This window comes from Lithobates pipiens, unplaced genomic scaffold (assembly GCF_037356315.1).
Source record: "Lithobates pipiens isolate NorthernLeopardFrog02 unplaced genomic scaffold, aLitPip1_a1.2 Scaffold_25, whole genome shotgun sequence".
NCBI lineage: Eukaryota > Metazoa > Chordata > Amphibia > Anura > Ranidae > Lithobates > Lithobates pipiens.
In genome coordinates, this window is record NW_027507787.1 from 93,699,299 (window position 1) to 93,718,041 (window position 18,743).

The 18,743-nt window shown below is 46.5% G+C and overlaps 2 protein-coding genes across 3 annotated transcripts in view; one reads left to right on the top strand and one right to left on the bottom strand.

The window, feature by feature from the left end:
* LOC143930409 (uncharacterized) overlaps positions 1-6,184 on the bottom strand; it is a 110,153-nt gene extending 103,969 nt beyond the window's left edge. The window contains exon 1 of one of the 2 annotated variants that reach the window (XM_077454712.1): positions 6,066-6,184. The gene's annotated coding sequence lies outside the window, so the exon portion shown is untranslated. Of the gene's footprint in view, positions 1-5,919; positions 5,944-6,065 lie in introns of those variants that run through there. The other variant, XM_077454713.1, reaches the window with a different exon arrangement.
* On the top strand, positions 6,090-13,804 carry ADAT3 (adenosine deaminase tRNA specific 3). The gene is made up of 2 exons (XM_077454710.1): positions 6,090-6,252; positions 11,609-13,804. The coding sequence occupies exon 2, from the start codon at positions 11,624-11,626 to the stop codon at positions 12,803-12,805; it is 1,182 nt and encodes a 393-aa protein (XP_077310836.1). The 5' UTR covers positions 6,090-6,252; positions 11,609-11,623; the 3' UTR covers positions 12,806-13,804.
* Positions 13,805-18,743: the final 4,939 nt, after the last annotated feature.

Genomic DNA, 18,743 nt, shown 5'->3' on the forward strand with positions numbered 1-18,743 from the left:
TCTCAATAGCCATGCCGATAAAACCAGCGATGGTAAAGCAGGATGGAGAATCAGACCTTGAGACAGAAGGTCTTCACGTAACGGCAGTCGCCAAGGAGCGTCTGCCACCAGGCGCACTAGGTCTGTGTACCAGGGACGCTGAGGCCAATCTGGGGCAATCAGTATTACTGGGATCCCCTCGACCTCCACTCTGCGGAGCAGACCTGATAACAGCTTCAGCGGAGGAAAGACATAGATCAGCTGGGACTGATCCCATGGAGCCATCAGCGCATCTGATGCGTCTGCCCACGGATCTCTTGTCCTAGACACGAATCTCGGCACCTTCCGATTGAGAGTAGGCCAGAAGATCCATGTCTGGTGTGCCTCACCGCAGGCACTGTAGCCTGAAGAACTCTGGATGAAACGCCCATTCTCCTGGGTCCAGCATCTGGCGACTTAGATAGTCCGCCTGCCAGTTCTCCACTCCCAGGATGTAAATGACCGACAGGGTCGGTACATGTCGCTCTGCCCACCGAAGTATGTGAGAAACCTCCCATTCAGCGGCCAAGCTTATTGTTCCTCCTTGGTGATTGAGGTATGCCACAGCTGTGGCATTGTCTGACTGGATCCTGATCGGACGCCCTCGCAGTCTTATCGACCATGTGGAGAGGCATAGCCTGATCGCTCTCAGTTCGAGCAGATTGATCGACAACTTGGATTCCTCCACCGACCAGAGGCCCTGGGTCGACTGAACTCCCATTCCTCCACCCCAGCCTAATAGGCTGGCGTCCGTTGTGATCACTGTCCATTTCAGAGGTAGGAACGACTGCCAGACCGAAGTGCCAGGGACTTCAGCCACCAGAGCAGGGAATCTCTGACTAACTGGCTCACCTGAATCTGCCGATCCAGGGACAACGGAGATTTGTCCCATTTTGTAAAAATCTCCTTCTGCATGACTCTGGTGTGAAACTGGGCATACGGTACTGCCTCGAAGGAGGCCACTATGAGTCCCAGGACTCGCATGCAGAAGCGTACCGATGACCACCTGTGGTTCATCAGCAGTTTTATCGCGGGGTCTGAGAGTCTGCAGCTTGTCTGAAGGGAGAAACACTCTTGCTTCCACGGAGTCCAGCAGTAAGCCTAGGTACTCCAAACACTGAATCGGTATGATCACCGACTTGTTTAGGTTCAACAGGCACCCAAATTCCTGCAGGGTCTGCATGGTGATCGCCACATCCTCCTCTAACTCTGAGGCGGAAGATGCTCTCAGGAGGAGATCGTCTAGGTATCCCAAGATCGCAGCAATGCCAAAACAGGAGCCAATACCTTGGTAAAGACTCTGGGGGCTGATGCCAAACCAAAAGGAAGAGCCACAAACTGGTAGTGGGCTTCCCCAACTGCAAATTGCAGAAACTTCTGATGCCGGAGGTATATGGGTATGTGCAGGTACGCATGCTGGATGTCTAAGGATGCCAGGGAGTCCCCTTGATGGAGTGCAGTGACTACCAGACACCCCCTAGGGAGAGATCCACACAAATCAGGGCACAGCCATCCAGTGCAGACTCCCCCAGGTGAGAGCCCCCCTGGAGAACCCCTGCATATGACACAAACACCACTCAGCAGCCTCATGCAGCATCCCCCACAGGGGGGGGGAGATAGGGACAGGGAGAGAAGAGAGGGAGGTGAGGGACCCCCGAATCAACCTCCCAGGGAATGCCCAGCTGCTCAGCCCCACCGAGGCAGGGAGAGCTGTACTTACCAGTTCTGCAGAACTGGGACACATTCCATCACAGACCCACTCTCTGATCAGTACGGGATGACTGTTGGCCCAGCACACTGTGACGCAGACATCAGTAGCCTGGTCATATGTGTGCCCCGGAGCATAATGCTCACGACCACCTCTGGAGCTGAGGCATGTCGTGGCCGACCCAGTGCGGAGCTCTGGCCTGCACACGCTCGCTGGCCAGGCTGGGGAGACTACAAGGATAAGGGTATGCAGCCTGTCATCCAGCCAGCTGTTGATAGCAGATCACAGGATCTTTAGTCTTGCGCAAAAAGCAAAGCTTCTGCAGAAAAAACATGGACCGATGGGCCAGCAGGGTTCCTAGGTACTTCTCCTTCACTAGGCAAAATAAAACTGAAGCTGCATGGCAGGCTGAGGGGTTGTTACCTAAGGGACCGCCCCTTGGGCTGAACTAGAAGTTCTGAGTTTTTTCATTACATATTAACATGTTATGCCTAGTCCTCTCCTAAAGGTGGCATAACAACCCAATGGCTAAAGAGAGGAGCTGTGCCAGTCAGTGAATATAAGAGAAAAGTGGCAAGTGGTAACTAGCCTTTGCAGAAATGTGCACATGGAAGGGTAACGCACATCACAAACATACAAAAGATATCCCAGCACACTTACCAGCTAGCCTGCAAAACAACCAATGCGACCCTGTCTAACAATTTACGTTAAAAACAGAGTTTTATTTTTTCACACAACTGCAAATATATGTGTAAGCTGGTACCTGGTACCTGTCAAAATGAGGTACCCCCCCCCCCCCCCCCCAAAAAAAATGACATGCCAAATGTGGCATGTAAGGAGGTGAGGAATCCTTAAAGCGGAAGTTCCACTTTTGAGTGGAACTCCACTTTAAAGCCCCATTCACACTTGGCAATCTGGGATCGCAGGTGGAATTACTGTTATTCTATCCACGGTTCCAAATCGCCTGAAAATTGCTTCAGAGCTGCCGACGCACTTTTAACCCCTTCCCGCCCACCATATAGCAAAATGACAGCCAGAAAGTGGTTCTGTTATCCTTACTGGGACGTCATATGACATCCAGCAGGACAAGCCAGGCGCGCAGCACGGCAATCAGTGGTGTGGTTAGGGTTGCCACTTTTTCTTCAAGCCCAACACGAACACTTTAGTGGCGTACAGACATATATTTCTTTAAATGTATACTATAGCAGTGATGGCGAACCTTGGCACCCCAGATTTTTTGGAACTACATTTCCCATGATGCTCAACCACACTGAAGAGTGCATGAGCGTAGTGGGAAATGTAGTTCCAAAACATCTGGGCTGCCAAGGTTTGCCATCCCTGCACTATAGTGTGACAGACCTGAGACACCTTTGGGCACTCCAAAGAGAATAGTAATGTGGCGCACATAGTGCCCCCCACCCTCTTGTCAAGCCCTGTTCTGAGACACATTTCTGTCTGAATAATGTGTCCGGGTTTCAGGTGGACTGAAACCCGGACACATGATTCGAAACCCGGACTGTCCAGGTGAATCCTGGACAGGTGACAACCCTAGGTGTGGTGTGTCACACCGCATCTTCGATCGAGGTAAATAGCCTCTGATGTAGGCTCTTTACCACGTGATCAGCTGTGTCCAATCACAGCTGATCACAGTGGAAACAGGAAAAGCCGTGTATCGGCTTTTCCTCCACTTGCACTGACGGACGTGATAGAGGAGAGTCGATCGGCTGCTCTCCTTACAGGGGGGTCTGTGCTGATTGATTATCAGTGCAGCCCTCCCGAGGATGCCCATCCAGAACCACCAGGGATGCCCACCCATGGCCATCAGGGATGACCACCCAGGACCACCAGGGATGCCCACCCATGGCCACCAGAGATGCCCACTCAGGATCACCAGGGATGCCCACCCTTGGCCACCAGGGATGCCCATCCAGGACCACCAGGTATGCCAACCCATGGCCATCAGGGATGCCCACCCAGGACCACCATGTAAGCCCACCCAGGACCACCAGGGATGGCAATCATTGCTCATTAGGGATGGCACTCTGTGCCCATCAGTGATGCCTGCCAGTGCCTCCTGATCGGTGCCACCTATCAGTGCCCATTCATGCCACCTATCCATGCCCATCTGTGCCACCTACGAGTGCCCATCAGTGCTGCATATAAGTACCTCCTCATCAGTGCCAATCAGTAGTGCCTCATCAGTGCCTATCAGTAAAGGAGGAAACTTACTTATTTACAAAGTTTTGTAACAGAAACAAAGAAAACTTTATTTTTTTCAAAATCTTTGTTTGTTTTTATTTATAGCGCAAAAAATAAAAATCCAAGTGGTGATCAAATACCACCAAAAGAAAGTTCTACTTGTGGGGGGAAAACTTCTAAAAATTTTGTTTGGGTACAGCGTCGCATGATCGTGCAATTGTCATTCAAAGTGTGACTGGACAGCGCTGAAAGCTGAAAATTGGCCTGGGCAGGAAGGTGTATACTTGCCCGGTATTGAAGTGGTTAAGTGCCATTATACTTTGATAACACCCCAAACATGGTGCAATTCTCCGCACAATGGCGGCAAACCACTCCTTTACAAAACGTGTGAAGTGCATCGTCCCAAAAAAAAAGAGTAGGGGGCTCCTTTTCAAGGGAAAATGTGCCAGCCCTCTGCGACACGCAGAATTGCGACTGTCAGAATTGCTCTTTGAGAACGGTTTAATGGGAACACTTGTTCCCACTACGCGTTGTGTGAACGGGGTCTGAGATTTGTTTTACCTTCGTCATAAAGGGGATTTACAAACACTGAAAGGGACTTTTGAAAAGACTTCTGAGATGTTTAGGATTGGGTTTATGTTTTGCTTTAACTGCTTGCTGCCTGCCCATGTCAAATGACGGCAAGGAGGTGCAGCTCTCGTTCTGGGATGCCATCATAGGATGGCATCCCAGAATGGACGCTCTTGCACGCCCACGGGGGCGTGCAGCGTGGCGATCTCAGCCCCTCCGTGTTGCTAGGACACAGCGTGACCCCGATCTTGGTAAAGAGCCACGTCCACGGCTCTTTAACCCTGTGATCGGCTGTGTCCAATCACAGCCGATCACATGTAAACAAGGAGATGCCGGTAATTGGTGCTCCTCGCCTCACACTGACAGAGTGTGTGGAGAGGAGAGCCGATCAGCGGCATCTCCTCACAGGGGGAAATCTAGGGATGTAATCAGGGCACTGGTCATCAGTACCTTGATTACAATAAATAAATACAGTGTCACAAAACAGTGCCCACCAATATCAGCACACAGTGCCCACTAGTGCCAGCAATTAGTGCCCACCACTGCCCACAAGTGGCACCTATCACTGCCCATTAGCGATGCAAGTTAGTGCTTGCAATCAGTGCTGCCTATAAGTGCTACCCATCAATGCTCATCACTGCTGTCGATCAATGCCCATCAGTGTTACCCATCAGTGCCACCCATCAATGCCCATCTGTACCGCCTATCCGTGCCCACCAGTGCCACCTATCAGTGCCCACCAGTGCCACCTATTAGTGCCCATCAGTGCCACATATCATTGCCCATAAGTGCCTCCTCATCAGTGCCCATAAGTGCCACCTCCTTACTGCCCATAAATGCCACCTCATCAATGCCCACCAGTGCAGCCTATCAGTGCCCATCAGTACCGCCTCATCAGCGCACATCAGTGAAGGCGAAAAATTACTTACAAAATATACTGACAGAAAAAAGTAAAAAACGTTTTTTTCAAACTTTTGGTCCTTTTTTTGTAAAAAAAATTTAAATCGCAGAAGTGATCAAATACCACCAAAAGAAAGCTCTATTTGTGTGAAGAAAATTATAAAAAAACGTGTTTGGGTACAGTGTAGCATGACCCCACAATTGTCATTCAAAGTGCGACAGCGCTGAAAGCTGAAACTTGGCCTGGGCAGGAAGGGGGTGTAAGTGCCCAGTAGGCAAGTGGTTAATAATGAATGGCGCTCTCATGCATCTGGAAAGACGCAGCATGTTTGCCTGCAGGAAATGCGTGCGATTTACTTGTATTCCTGGACACACTAGGCTAACAAGGGTCAGTGGTGCAGAATATAGATTTGGGCATCACACCTTGTTTTGCCCCATCTATTATTTAAAGGAACCTTCACCAGAAACCCATCCCCCTCATTCTCCACCCTCTAACTAAATTGCAGTCCAGGAGAAGTTCCTACCAGGGGTGAGAATTCTCGTCTCACGCTCCCTAGGAGACACGAACACAACATTTACTTCAGAAGCTTCTTGCCCTCACTAAAGATGGCCGCACTGGCATCTTCAACAGCAGTACGTGTTCATGACATCACCGCCAGGCGCTTCCTACCCTGCCGTGTCACGTGGTTCGTGGTCTCTTCAACTTCGGATACACTAATTGGGTTTGGGGGTGCGGAGTTCCAAGAGCAGCGAACTGGCACGTATCACTGAGCGTACACCGGCTGACGTCACAGGGACGCGTCATTTCCTGCCTCTGCAGGAAGTCTAAAGATCACTTGGGACTGGATATACACAGGGTAAGGTGATGGGGAATTTCCAACCCTATGGGAAGAGTATGTCAGCCAGGGAGAAGTAAGCAGAGAATGGGGTGACCTGAGCAGACACACGCTGGTTTATTTGTGATAATGTGAAATGAATTGCAAACACAGGATCAGTCCCTGTAATAATATAATAATAGTAATCCCCCCCCAATGTGAATGACAATGTCACATGCCCGGGGGGCAGAGCTTCGCTTTTTGAGGCCGCCTTGCCTTTGTCAAGCCAATAACTACTGTGGAAATACCAATCTTAAATATCCTATGTCCTATTTTAAGTTCGGTATCTCCAAAGCCAATGAATGATAATGTTACATGCTGGGGGGAGGGAGCATGGCTACGCGTTTTGAGGTCACCCTGACTCTTTATTGGGCCGATAACTACTCTGGATATACTGGTCTTAAATATCCTGTATCTTATTTAAGATTGGTATTCCCAAAGCTGATGAATGATGATATCACACATAGGGGGTGTGGCTACTTGTTTTGTGGCTACCCTGCCTCTTTATCAAGCCGATAACTACTGTGCAAATACCGACCTTTAACATGATTAAAAACTAGGGATGCGCTGGCGAAACATATCGGCCGAAAATTAACTTTTTGGCAATTTATCGAAAGAGGAAAAATGGCCAAAAATGGGGCTTGGACAGGGCTCTGTCCCTGGTGCCATCACGGGGGTGTCCTCTAGTGCAGAGGAGGAGGAGAGCTGCCGCCGCCTGGTTGATTAGGGGACATAACAGCTTTCATTTCAATAGCTGTGTGTTCCCTGCCGTGCGCCATCACATACAGCCCCTCCCCATTGTCTGAGGAACTTTGATAAACAGATCACTCGTCCCAGGATTGGATGGGTGATCTGTCTAACAAAGAGGAGGGGCTGTATGTGACGGCGCACGGCGGGGAACACACAGCTATTGAAATGAAAGCTGTTATGTTCTCGGCACTCTAATCAACCAGGCAACAGCAGCTCTCCTGCTCTATAGGACACCCCAGTGATGGGCGGTACCAGTTGCGGGGGAGGAGCACCGCTCCGCCCGATTTTCAGCTCCATTATCAGCCATTTTTCTCTTTCGGCAGATTGCCAAAAAAGACCATTTTCAGCTGATATGTTTCAGCGGCCGAAATTTTGGTGCATCCCTAAAAATAAATAAATCATAATAGGCTTAAACCAGCAATTTCCAAATTAGCATTAGATCAGCTAAGAATGGAGTCACAAGAAAGAAAAATGTATGCAACAGCAGGCCTTAACAAACAGATGTGGCTCACAGGTCGCCTTCAACCTCTGGCAGTGGTGTTGCATGAGAAGCCGGCTTGTATGTGTCCTCCATTCAGTCAGCGTCTGATGTCACCGACCGAATGCGAACATGATAGCCACCAGCGCTTACAGGGAGGGGGAACTCGACCAGTCACAATGCCCATCCCACAGACCCACCGGGCGGCCGATTGGTCAAGAGGATGAGAGGAGCAACACCACTGAAAAGGAATCGGTGTGCTGGGGATTAGATGGACACCAAGAGATGTGAACATCTCGAGGGAAAGAGGGAACAGGCGCTGACTGGGGAACCCCCTTAGTGCCCTGGGTGTCGCAAATGCACCCACCGCCTGGCGCTGTAACCAACCAGGCGGCGTTGGCGGCTCTCCTCTCTCTTCCCCTGCACAGGCTGCTGCACTGGGGACGCACTGGAGACACAGGCTGGCTGCAGTGGGGACACAGGCTGGCTGCACCTGACAGGCATTGGTGAGGCTGCATTGATCTCTTGTACCATGTCCCCAGTCTCTGACCATCTCCTGTATAAAAATATGTTTTTTTTTAATTCGTTTTCGGCCTAGTGTATCTTTCATTTTCGGTATCGGTACCAAAAAACCCATTCGGTGCATCCCTATTTTCATATATGTCCCTCAAACGCTGCTGGACAGTTGAGTGTCTACAATACAAGCCCCAGACCTATTGGCGTATTTATTATTCACCCACTTTCCTCTTTTTTTCTTCCAATATATTTTCCACTTTTGGTATCTGTCATATTTGTCATAGCTTTATATAATAGAGGGAGACAATAGTACTGTGTACCATGTGGTACCGACTTATTAAATCGAATTACCAGATGGATTCTTGTTTATCCAACTTTGTTTACTTTATCATATGTAATATAATTAAAGCGGGGTTCCACCCTAAAGTGGAACTTCCACTCATCGGACCCCCCCCCCCTCCGGTGTCACATTTGACACCTTTCAGGGGGGAGGGGGGTGCAGATACCTGTCTAAGACAGGTATTTGCACCCACTTCCGGGCATAGACTCTCACGGGAGTCTATGCTGTTTCCTGTCTCAGCACGCTGTCTGCTAGGACACACATGGGTCCCAGAGACTGCGCGGACCATTCCCATTGCGCTGTGCGACTCGCGCAAGCGCAGTAGGGAACCAGGAAGTGAAGCCGCAACGCTTCACTTCCTGATTCCCTCACCGAGAATGGCGGTGGCATCGCTGGACCCTGGGAAAGGTAAGTGTCCATTTATTAAAAGTCAGCAGCTGTAGTATTTATAGCTGCTGGCTTTTAATATTTTTTTTTTTGTAGGTGGAATCCCTCTTTAACTACTATATGATATTCTTACTATTTCATACAAAAAATAATCAGAGTTCTCATTGAATGATCTTTACCAATTCAAATGTTTGGATCTCAACTCTACTAAATATTATATTTTTTTCCATGTCCCTTCTCTTGTCTCTTTTTCCCTATTTCAGTGTAATTTATTTAATCTCTCTATTGGACACATGTTTTACATACAGGCGCCCTCCTCCATTATATGCTCTGAATTTTCTTTTAAAGCGGAGGTCCACCCTAAAGTGGACCTTCCGCTCATCGGAACCCTCCCCCCCTCCGGTGCCACAATCGGCACCTTTCGGGGGGAGGGGGGTGCAGTTACCTGGATAATCCAGGTAACTGCACCCACTTCCGGGATAGCTCTCTGCGGAAAGGGGCGTAACTTACGCCCCTTTCCGCAAGTGCCCGCCCCTTCCCGCAAGTGCCCCGCTGCCTGCTGGGAAACACACAGATCCCAGAGGCAGCGGGGAGCGTCCTTATTGCGCAGCGCGATTCGCGCATGCGCAGTAGGGAACCGGGAAATGAAGCCAAAAGGCTCCATTTCCTGATTCCCATACCCAAGATGGCGGTGGCAGGACCCGACAGGCGACCTAGAGATCGGCTTCGGGTGCCGAAATCACGGGCGCGCTGGACAGGTAAGTGTCACTATTTTAAAAGTCAGCAGCTGCAGTATTTGTAAAAAAAAAAAAAAAAAAACTGTCTGAACCTGCCACTTCCTGTATTCCCCTCTCTGTACTGACCACGAAAATCATGGCTGCTGAGCTCTGACCACCATGGTCAGTGTACATTCCTTCATCATCTGCAGCCCTGCTCTCAGCTCTCCTCTCTCCCCCTCAGCCCCTCCTCCTTGCCTGTCAGCTCTTTGTCTCTGTCTCCCCATGCCCGCTGCTAATTGTACAAATAAAATTATATATATGGTCACTGCCAGCCCCTCTGTTATAGCATAGCACACTGTATTAGTCTTTTATAAAAACAAGGCTTGTAAATACCAATTTAGCGCAATCTTTAATGCAGGGATATGAAACAAAGAGGTCTGTAGTAAAAGCAGCACACATTTAACCCCTTGATCACCTCTAGATGTTAACTCCTTCTCAGTGTCATTGGTACAGTAACCGTGTATAGTATGATCACTGTATTAGTGTCACTGGAGATGTCAGTGTCAATTAGTCAGTCCCCCCCAGCATCAGTTAGTTTTAGATTATCTGTCGCAGTCCCATTATAAGTCACTGATCACCTCCATTAGTAGTATAAAAAAAAATTGCAGTATACATCACATAGTTTGTAGGCGCTTTAACTTTCATACAAACCAATCAATATACACTTATTGGTGTATTTTTTTTTTTTTTTTTACCAAAGACATGTAGCAGAATAAATTTTGGCCAAAATAATTTGAAAACATTTTTTTTATTTGATATGTTTTATAGCAGAAAGTAAAAAATATTGTTTTTTTTTTTCCTCGTTTATATCACAAAAAATAAATCCAGTGGCGATCAAATACCTCCAAAAGAAAGCTCCATTTGTGTGAACAAAAATAAATAAATTTCAGTAGGGTACAGTGTTGCATGACCACGCAATTACCAGTTAACCGGTTCCCGACCAGCGCACGCCGGTGTACGTCGGCAGAATGGCACGGGCAGGCATATTAGCCTACAGGTTTGTCCAATCTTCAATGCCGCCCTGCCATCGCGAGCGCGCCGCCGGCGGTGCGCTCGCGTGCCAGTCGGGACCCCCGTGAGTCCGGTCGCGGGTCCCGCGGACTCGATCGCCATGGACATACCCGCGATTGTCTCACGGGACGGCTGAATGGAGGAAATGCCGTGTAAACCGCATTTCTCCATTCTGCCTAGCAACTAGGGACGCTGATCTCTGCTCCATGTGATTGGAGCAGAGATCAGTGTTCACTAAATGAAAGCCCAGCCCCCCACAGTTAGTAGCACACCCCTAGGAACACTTAACCCCTACACTGCCACCCCCTGGTTAACCCCTTCACTGCCAGTGTCATTTACACAGGAATCACTGCATTTATATAGCAGTGATTACTGTATAAATGACAATGGTCCCAAAAATGTGTCAAAAATGTCCGATGTGTCCGCCACAATGTCGCAGTCACAATAAAAATCGCTGATCGCCGCCATTACTAGTAAAAAAATAAATAATAAAAGTATTAATAAAAATGCCATAAAACTATCCCTATTTTGTAAACACTAACTTTTGCGCAAACCAATCAATAATCGCTTATTGCAATGTTTTTGGTATAAAAAAAAAAAAAAATGTAGAAGAATACGTATCGGCCTAAACTGAGGGAAAATTTTTTTTTTTTTTATATATATATTTTTGGGGGATATTTATTATAACAAAAAGTAAAAAATAATGCGTTTTTTTTTCAAAATTGTCGCTCTATTTTTGTTTACAGCGCAAAAAATAAAAACCGCAGGGGTGATCAAATACCACCAAAAGAAAGCTCTATTTGTGGGGAAAAAAAGGACGTCAATTTTGTTTGGGAGCCACGTCGCACGACCGCGCAATTGTCAGTTAAAGCGACGCAGTGCCGAAAAGCAAAAAGTGGTCTGGTCTTTGACCAGCAAAATGGTCCGGTCTGTAAGTGGTTAAAGTAGTGTAGTGCTGAATAGCAAAAAATGCATGCAATCATCATGAAAACCTTCTGGAGCTCAAGTGGTTATTGAGGCATTGAAAACAAGGCCAGTGCTAGGTGCCAGTTACTAACTAATTTTCTTTTGTTACAGATTCTTGTTACTTCCATGGCCCCAACTGCAGATGAAAATGCCCTTTCTTCTCCATGGTCACTTACACCAGTCCTTTCACCAGAAGAAGAAGAAGAACTTCAGGAGTACGAGTCAGGAAACATCAGTCCACCACTGTGCCCGTATTTTGCTGCTCAAATTATAGACAAAAGACAAACTTCTCGGTTATCCCAGGTTCTTTCCTTGAAATACCCTTTTTCAGGTGGCATGAAACACTTAAAGAGGGTTCGAGCTCATCAGCCTCATCTTGACATTCTGCTTCGTCCTGTCACAGCTGAGGAGGAAATGAACCTTTCAAAAGATAGAGCTACCAACTGTGCTGTAAACAGTGCAGTTTTAAGCTCAGAAAATGTGAAGGTTGGTGACACAACTCCGGTTCCTTTGCTCACACAAATTTTCAAAGAAAACCCCATTGACTTAACTGGTTTGGGAGAACCATTTGTGGTTTCAGTCCCATTGCGTGCAGCAAGGAATTGTAAGGAGCAGCAAGTGTGGGCAGGAATTTGGCCTTGCACCTACCATGCAAAGCCTAAGACGGTGAACCTAGAGGAAGCAAGTCATGGAGGAGGAGTGTCTGATGAGGAGAAGTTAAGAATTGGCAGTTACATGTGCAGGGCTGTGGAAGCTGCACAGAGAAACCAGGATAGAGGAGGGAAAGGTATCGGCGCTGTTGTGGTAGACCGAGAAAGTGGGAACGTTTTGGCAGTGGGGACTGATCAAACTGGAGAAAAGGGAGGGCCACTGCTTCATGCTTGTATGGTAGCAATAGATATTGTGGCACGCCAAAAAGGAGGAGGTGCATATGCATGCCTCCTTGGACTGGAAACTGAACAACAACCCAAAATGCAAAGTGTAACCAAAAAGGATGGGGAACAAAAAGGGTTTGAGAGGGAGAGACAGAAACGTACAAAAGAGAACAGTGGACAGTGTACTGGAGAGCTGCCATACCTATGTACTGGATATGAAGTATACGTGACACACGAACCTTGTATCATGTGTTCCATGGCGCTTCTCCATTCCCGTGTGTCCTGTGTGTACTATGGATGTCGCTCCCCTGGAGGTGCACTAGGAACTTTCTACAGACTTCACTGCCACCCAGGCCTTAACCACACGTTCCTCGTGTTTCAAGGAGTAATGGAAAAGGAGTGCCAAGCCTTGGTTTCTGGGGCAGAAGTGTGATCCTGATCTTCTCACCATAAGGGCCTTTTCAAGGGTTTGTCCACTTAGGTGTGGTTCACATTGGTGCAATGCAAGAACCCTGCGAATCCACTGCGGGCTGCCGCATCACACCCCAACTCGCAGGCAGTAGTGCTGGGAGTGTCAATAGAAAGTTAATGACACTCCCAAATCAGTTTGCCTATCGCAGTGCGAACTGTAAATTCGGACAAGAATCGGTTCACATGGGTGTGAACACCCATGCGATTGGATTCTGGTGTGGACCAAAAAAAGGGTCCTGTGTGAGTCTGGTCCGAATGAGATGCAAATTCAGCCATACAATCTGTATGGCTGAGTTTGCATCACACAGACATCGCATGAGATCTGCACATCACATTCGATGTTGGGCAGCTCACCAGTGTGAACCGAGCTTTAAAACTGGTAGTTCAGTTATGAGTAAATGTATGTGGATTGAATGTCCAACTATATTCCTATATCTATTGTGAAATGTTCCAATAAGATCTCCACAGAGTTCTGGGTTGCACCTTCTCACAGTGTGAAATCTAATGCCATTTTTTTCTTGCTGCTTTCTACATAAAAATGTGTAAAAAAAATGCAATGTCATAAGGACTACAGTAGCAGAAGGGTCCTCTGGTACAGAAATGCATGCTGACCGAATCCCAGTGATATACAGGAAGCCCATGGGTTATTGACCTAATCACTATCACTATAAACAGCTTTGGGTGGACTAGCCTCCAAGGTCAAATGCCTCAGAGCTGTTTGGTGGGACAATGATAAAGGTGAGGGTAGTGTGTATATGACACCTACATACTGTCATAAAAACATCTGAAATGGGCTAGAGAATTTCCATAGACTTATGTGTACATCTATCTTATGAACTTTACTCATCTTCTAAAGTCCATCATGCAACTTCGAGTGGACTTGTCCTGACCTCATTACAACTTTTAGTACTTGTCCTTTTTAAAAATGTTTTATTTTTGTTATTAAACCTCAAATCTTTTACATTGTCTTTAGAGTTGTATTACTGAACACTGAGGAAAAAAGTTTGGGAACAAGGGAAAACTATGTTGGCAGTTAAAGTGATTATAAAGCCAAATAGATTTTTCTTTTAAAATAACAAACATGTTATGATTACCTGGTTTTGCACAGAGCAGCCCCGATCCTCATCTTCTCGGGTCCCCTGCTGGCACTCCTGGTTCCTCCTCTACTTGGTGTGGCACCATAGGAAACCACTAGGTGGCTTGGTCCCACCCCCCCACTCCCTCGTCACAGAATTTGATTGACGGCAGCAGGAGCCAATGGCTATCACTGCTATTAGTCTGCTCTGTGAAGAGAGAGAGAGACTCTGCTCTTGAGCACCACACTGGATCAAGAATGGGCTCAGGTAAGTATTAAGAGGGGTTGCAGGGACTGCACACAGAGGGTTTTTTTTTTTTTTATCCCAAATACATAGAATGCATTAAAGTAAAAAACCTTTACAACCACTTTAAACTAGTTCTTGCTTGAGTCAGGTTTAGGCCAGGTTCACATTATTGCAGGCCACATTTGCTCAGGCACGGCACCCCATTAATTTAAATGGACTGCTGTGCCTGCGTTTCATGTAGGAAAAAGGTTCCTGCAGCATTTTGATAACGCCATGGCCATGAAATTGCATGGAGCTTTTGCCAGACCCGCAAACACAGTGCGTTTTTAAATGTGTGGGGGTGCCATCAAGAATGAATGGCAGCCCCCACACGTTTTTTAAACAGCAGTATGTTTTGGTTGTGGGTACAAGAACAAGTGCGATTCCTGCAGCTGGAACCACCTGCAATAGTGTGAACCAGACCATATAATCTAACCAAAGCAGATTCACAGGAGTCATTTGGTTGTAAACCATTTGACCTAGCAGTGTGGACTGGAAATGTGATAGGAAACTGAGGGATCCAAAGGAAATAACCATACAAATATGTAAATAGACAAACCCCCCTACTGGAACGTTAACCCAGGTTTCCTGAAACTTCATAACCACAGAAACTTCAAGCCTCTTATTATTCAGTACAAGCTAATATCTGCTTCCTTATTCTTGTCTCAACTTTCATGTTAAACGGTTTAAGTCACAAAATGTTAAGGAGCAAAAATTGTGTTTTTCAGAGAGTAAAATAGGAGTCCGGTATCATGACCACTGCCTAATGATGTTGACCTAAGCAAAAAACTGGGAGCTAGAGAAATGACCCTGTGCACACTGGGACATAAGTAACAATGTATATACAATTAATTGGTCCTACCTTTCTTACCTTAAAAATTGTTATAGATGATGCCCACTCACAAGATCTGTGAGTCCGTAGTCCTTCTTGCATCTATCAGTCATTATAGTAGTGGCCCTTCTCTGGCTGTATTGGTGTTGATTAGGGATGAGCTCAGGTGTGTTTGCATGCTCCACATGCAGAGCCTGCCAGGAAGTCGGCACAGCGCTGCACTAATCACAGGCAGTGAGACATTGCCCCGATCTCTGTAGCAATGCATTGGGGCAATGTCTCACTGCCTGTGATTAGAGCAGCGCTGTGCCGACTTCCTGGCGGGCTCTGCCCATGGACCATGCGAACAGGCCTGGGCTCATCCTTAGTGTTGATGTTGAAGTCATTTCTACTCTGTAGCTGAATAGAGCGATTATTCCCTGCATATTGTGAGCTGTAGCTATGATCAGGCAGTGAAAAAAATGAGAAGGTGCAGTGACCAGCAGTCCTCAACCACTGAACCGTGGCCCTCTGCCGGGGTGCAGCCTCCCTCCTACCTGATCTCTCAACCTCCCACAGTGCCCCCAAACCTTTCAACATAGACTGCAGTGCACCTCAACTTCTCACAGTGCCCTCCAGCCTAATGCAAAGCCTCAAGCCCCTACCCCCTGCCCCCCCCCCCCCTTAGTTCCCCCAACTTCCAACAGTGTTCCAGACTGATCCTTGACCTTCCACAGTGTCCCCTAGCCCCTGTAGTCTGCAAAGTCCTGAGCCTTCTGGAGAGACCCCTTCAGAAACTCCTCCCCTAGGGCCACCAAGTCTGCTACGGAGTCCCTTAACCCCATCCAAGAACTGCACTCGGCCTTCACAGGGACACCTAACCATATCCAGAGCTTTTCAGCAACTCAAGACATATTTGACATTCCTGTACTTTTAGAATATAAACCAGGTTGAGAACCACTGATCTAAACATTGTCCTTTTTTATGTATTTTCAAGGCTCCTATCACATCTATGGTCTAGTCCAGGGGTCTCCAAAGCCCGATCTGCTTGTATGTTTTCTCCGTCCAGCAGGTCACTCAGACACTGCAGATGTGGGAGAGACTCTAAAGGGAAAACAGATGTGGGGGAGGCTTTTATGGGGGCACAGTTGTGCAGGAAGGCTCTGGTGCAAATATAGATGTGTGGGGAGACACATTCATTTATAAATTATTTTTTGGCCTGCGAATATGTGTAAAATTTGCGATGTGGCCCTCCTACTAAAAAGTTTGAAGACCCCTGATTTAGACTAAAGACCAGAGCTTACCCTCCCACCAAATTGCTAACCCTCTGATGGACACAATATACCTTTAGCACTGCTTCGCCACCATTCCCATTCTGTCCCCTGAGCTGTCAACTCTCATGGCAGACACCTGATATTTCAGAGGAATCTGCAAGGGACATGCAATAGATCCCACTGACACCAAAATGAGGGGTGGACATTCTTCATTCCAATGATGAAAATGTTATCCCACAACACCAATGGAAATCCATTCTCAATCCAGCTGATACCAATGAGAAGTTTACTTCATCCCACTGACACCGAGGGGGCAATCTTAAGCCCACTAACACCAATGAAGGGGGCATTCTTCATCCCGCTGACAATAAAAAGGGGGACATTCTACATCCAACTGACACCAGTGTAGGGGAGTTCTTTTCATAGGCAGTTTTTTGGTGAAGGTAAAGGTCTTTAATTCCCAACGGCACACACGGGACATTGCAACAATGACCACAAATATTTGCACTACATCAGTTCCAGGATCCCTCCTGCTACTAATGACCCTGAAAGCAGTGTCACTTCTGGGGTCTCATCTGTCATTGCTTGGCTTGTGTAGCCAAGGATGAAACTATTCCAGCATGTCTTTACTGGAATAGCTGCTTTGGAGGCAGGGGAGACATAGGCTCCCAGTGTCTCCATAAAGAGGACCTGTCATCTACCTGCTCATGATATCACATAGAGGGCTTGTTAGCCAACTTGTGATAGCGATAAAGTTATATATAAAAATAAACAAATAAGTGTAAAAAATAAAGAATTTAAAAAACAAATAGGAATAATAATAAAAAATTAAAAAAAGTTAAGCACCACTGTCACCCTGTACACATTGCATATAAAAAGTGCAGCATAGGGTGAGAATGTGTATGTAAACATGTGTATGTAAACATCAATTGTGCCACACATATAAAAACGAATGACCTATAAAGGTGTTTAAAGTGTCATCAATGGACAATTTTGGGTACTAGGGTGGCACTGATACCAATATCGGTATTAGTGCTGATACAGAGTCTTTTCAAGAGTACTCGTGAAAATTCTGCGATACCCAAAACCGATTGCTTTGTGGTGCGACTTGTGCCCATACATATGGGCTACATCTATCTTTTCTGACTGTAATAACGGGCCATTTTTTGAATGATAAAAGTTGTGGCGCTTTTTAAATAATTTAATAAACATACCAAGAGATTTTATACTATGAGAGGCTCCTTCTCTGTTTTTATTCTTACCCTATTGCCTGTCCATTAATCTCATCGGAGCAATACTAGGATCATACAGAGGAGGAACAAGAATCTGTACCAGAAAACCATCAGGAATATCGGGACAGGTCTCCCTAATGACCTACAAGCCTTACTGACTTCCCTTGCTGTAAAGTAAGTGGGTCACTGACATCTGGTGAGTGTGGTGTGTAATATTCAGCACAAGGTGGAATGTTCACCATAGGGGGTACCCTCGGAATCAGGCACTCAAGATTGCACAATTTCCGAAGACTTTTGCATTAGTACACTTTTTCCACATTTATATATTTGTATTTTTATACTTGCATTTATATTGGCATTCTATAGTTTGGTATCCATGATAAATTTATTATAGTACACTATTGATTTTTTTGCATTCCAATGCAAGCGCTGCCTAGGGAAAAATTTACATTTGACTCTTTGCTATTCGATTTGAGTCCATGAATTTTGTATGGGTTCAAATCTCACTACAAAGGTATCGGTACTTGGTATCGGCGAGTACTTGACCAAAAGTATTGGTACTCGTACTTGCCGGTAAAAAAAAAATGATATCAATGCAACCCTATTGGGTACCATTGTTTTTTTGGGGATTCCATGGGCATTTACAATTTTAATGCAGTAGTAAAGTTTGGAATTTCAGAACAATAAAAATTCCCCCTGCAAGGCATTGTTATAAAGGTAATAGTATGCATCGCATACTAGCACATTATGAGAGATTTACCTCAAAACGAAGCCCTCCAGCGGCATGCTGATACCGCTGACGGCTTCCATCTTCATCCGCTACTCCAGGTAGGCAGGCTCCGGGCCCTTGATTGGACAAGCAGCGATGACCTCACTCGCTCCTCGTCGGGGCTGCTGTTCACAGCACAGGGCTTTGAAAGAACGTCACGGGTATGCCATTCCGGGTGACTTCACCAGTAAATATCTCCTAAACGGCACACGTTTAGGAGATATTTACTGTACCTATAGATAAGTCTTATTATAGGCTCACCTATAGGTAAAAATCATCCATGGAAGTTTACTCCGATTTGACATGTTTGGTATCTATTTATTCAATGCAACCCCGTCTTTTATATTTGACTAAAAAATGGGTGTATTATGGCATTTGCACTAAGATTCATTTTAGTGTATTTTTTCCTGAAAATATGTGTTGGATAAATAACTGCACAAATATTAACATAAA

Bases quoted from the DNA above. Each gene is read 5' to 3' on its own strand.
- ADAT3 (XM_077454710.1), top strand. From the start codon at position 11,624: ATGGCCCCAACTGCAGATGAAAATGCCCTTTCTTCTCCATGGTCACTT.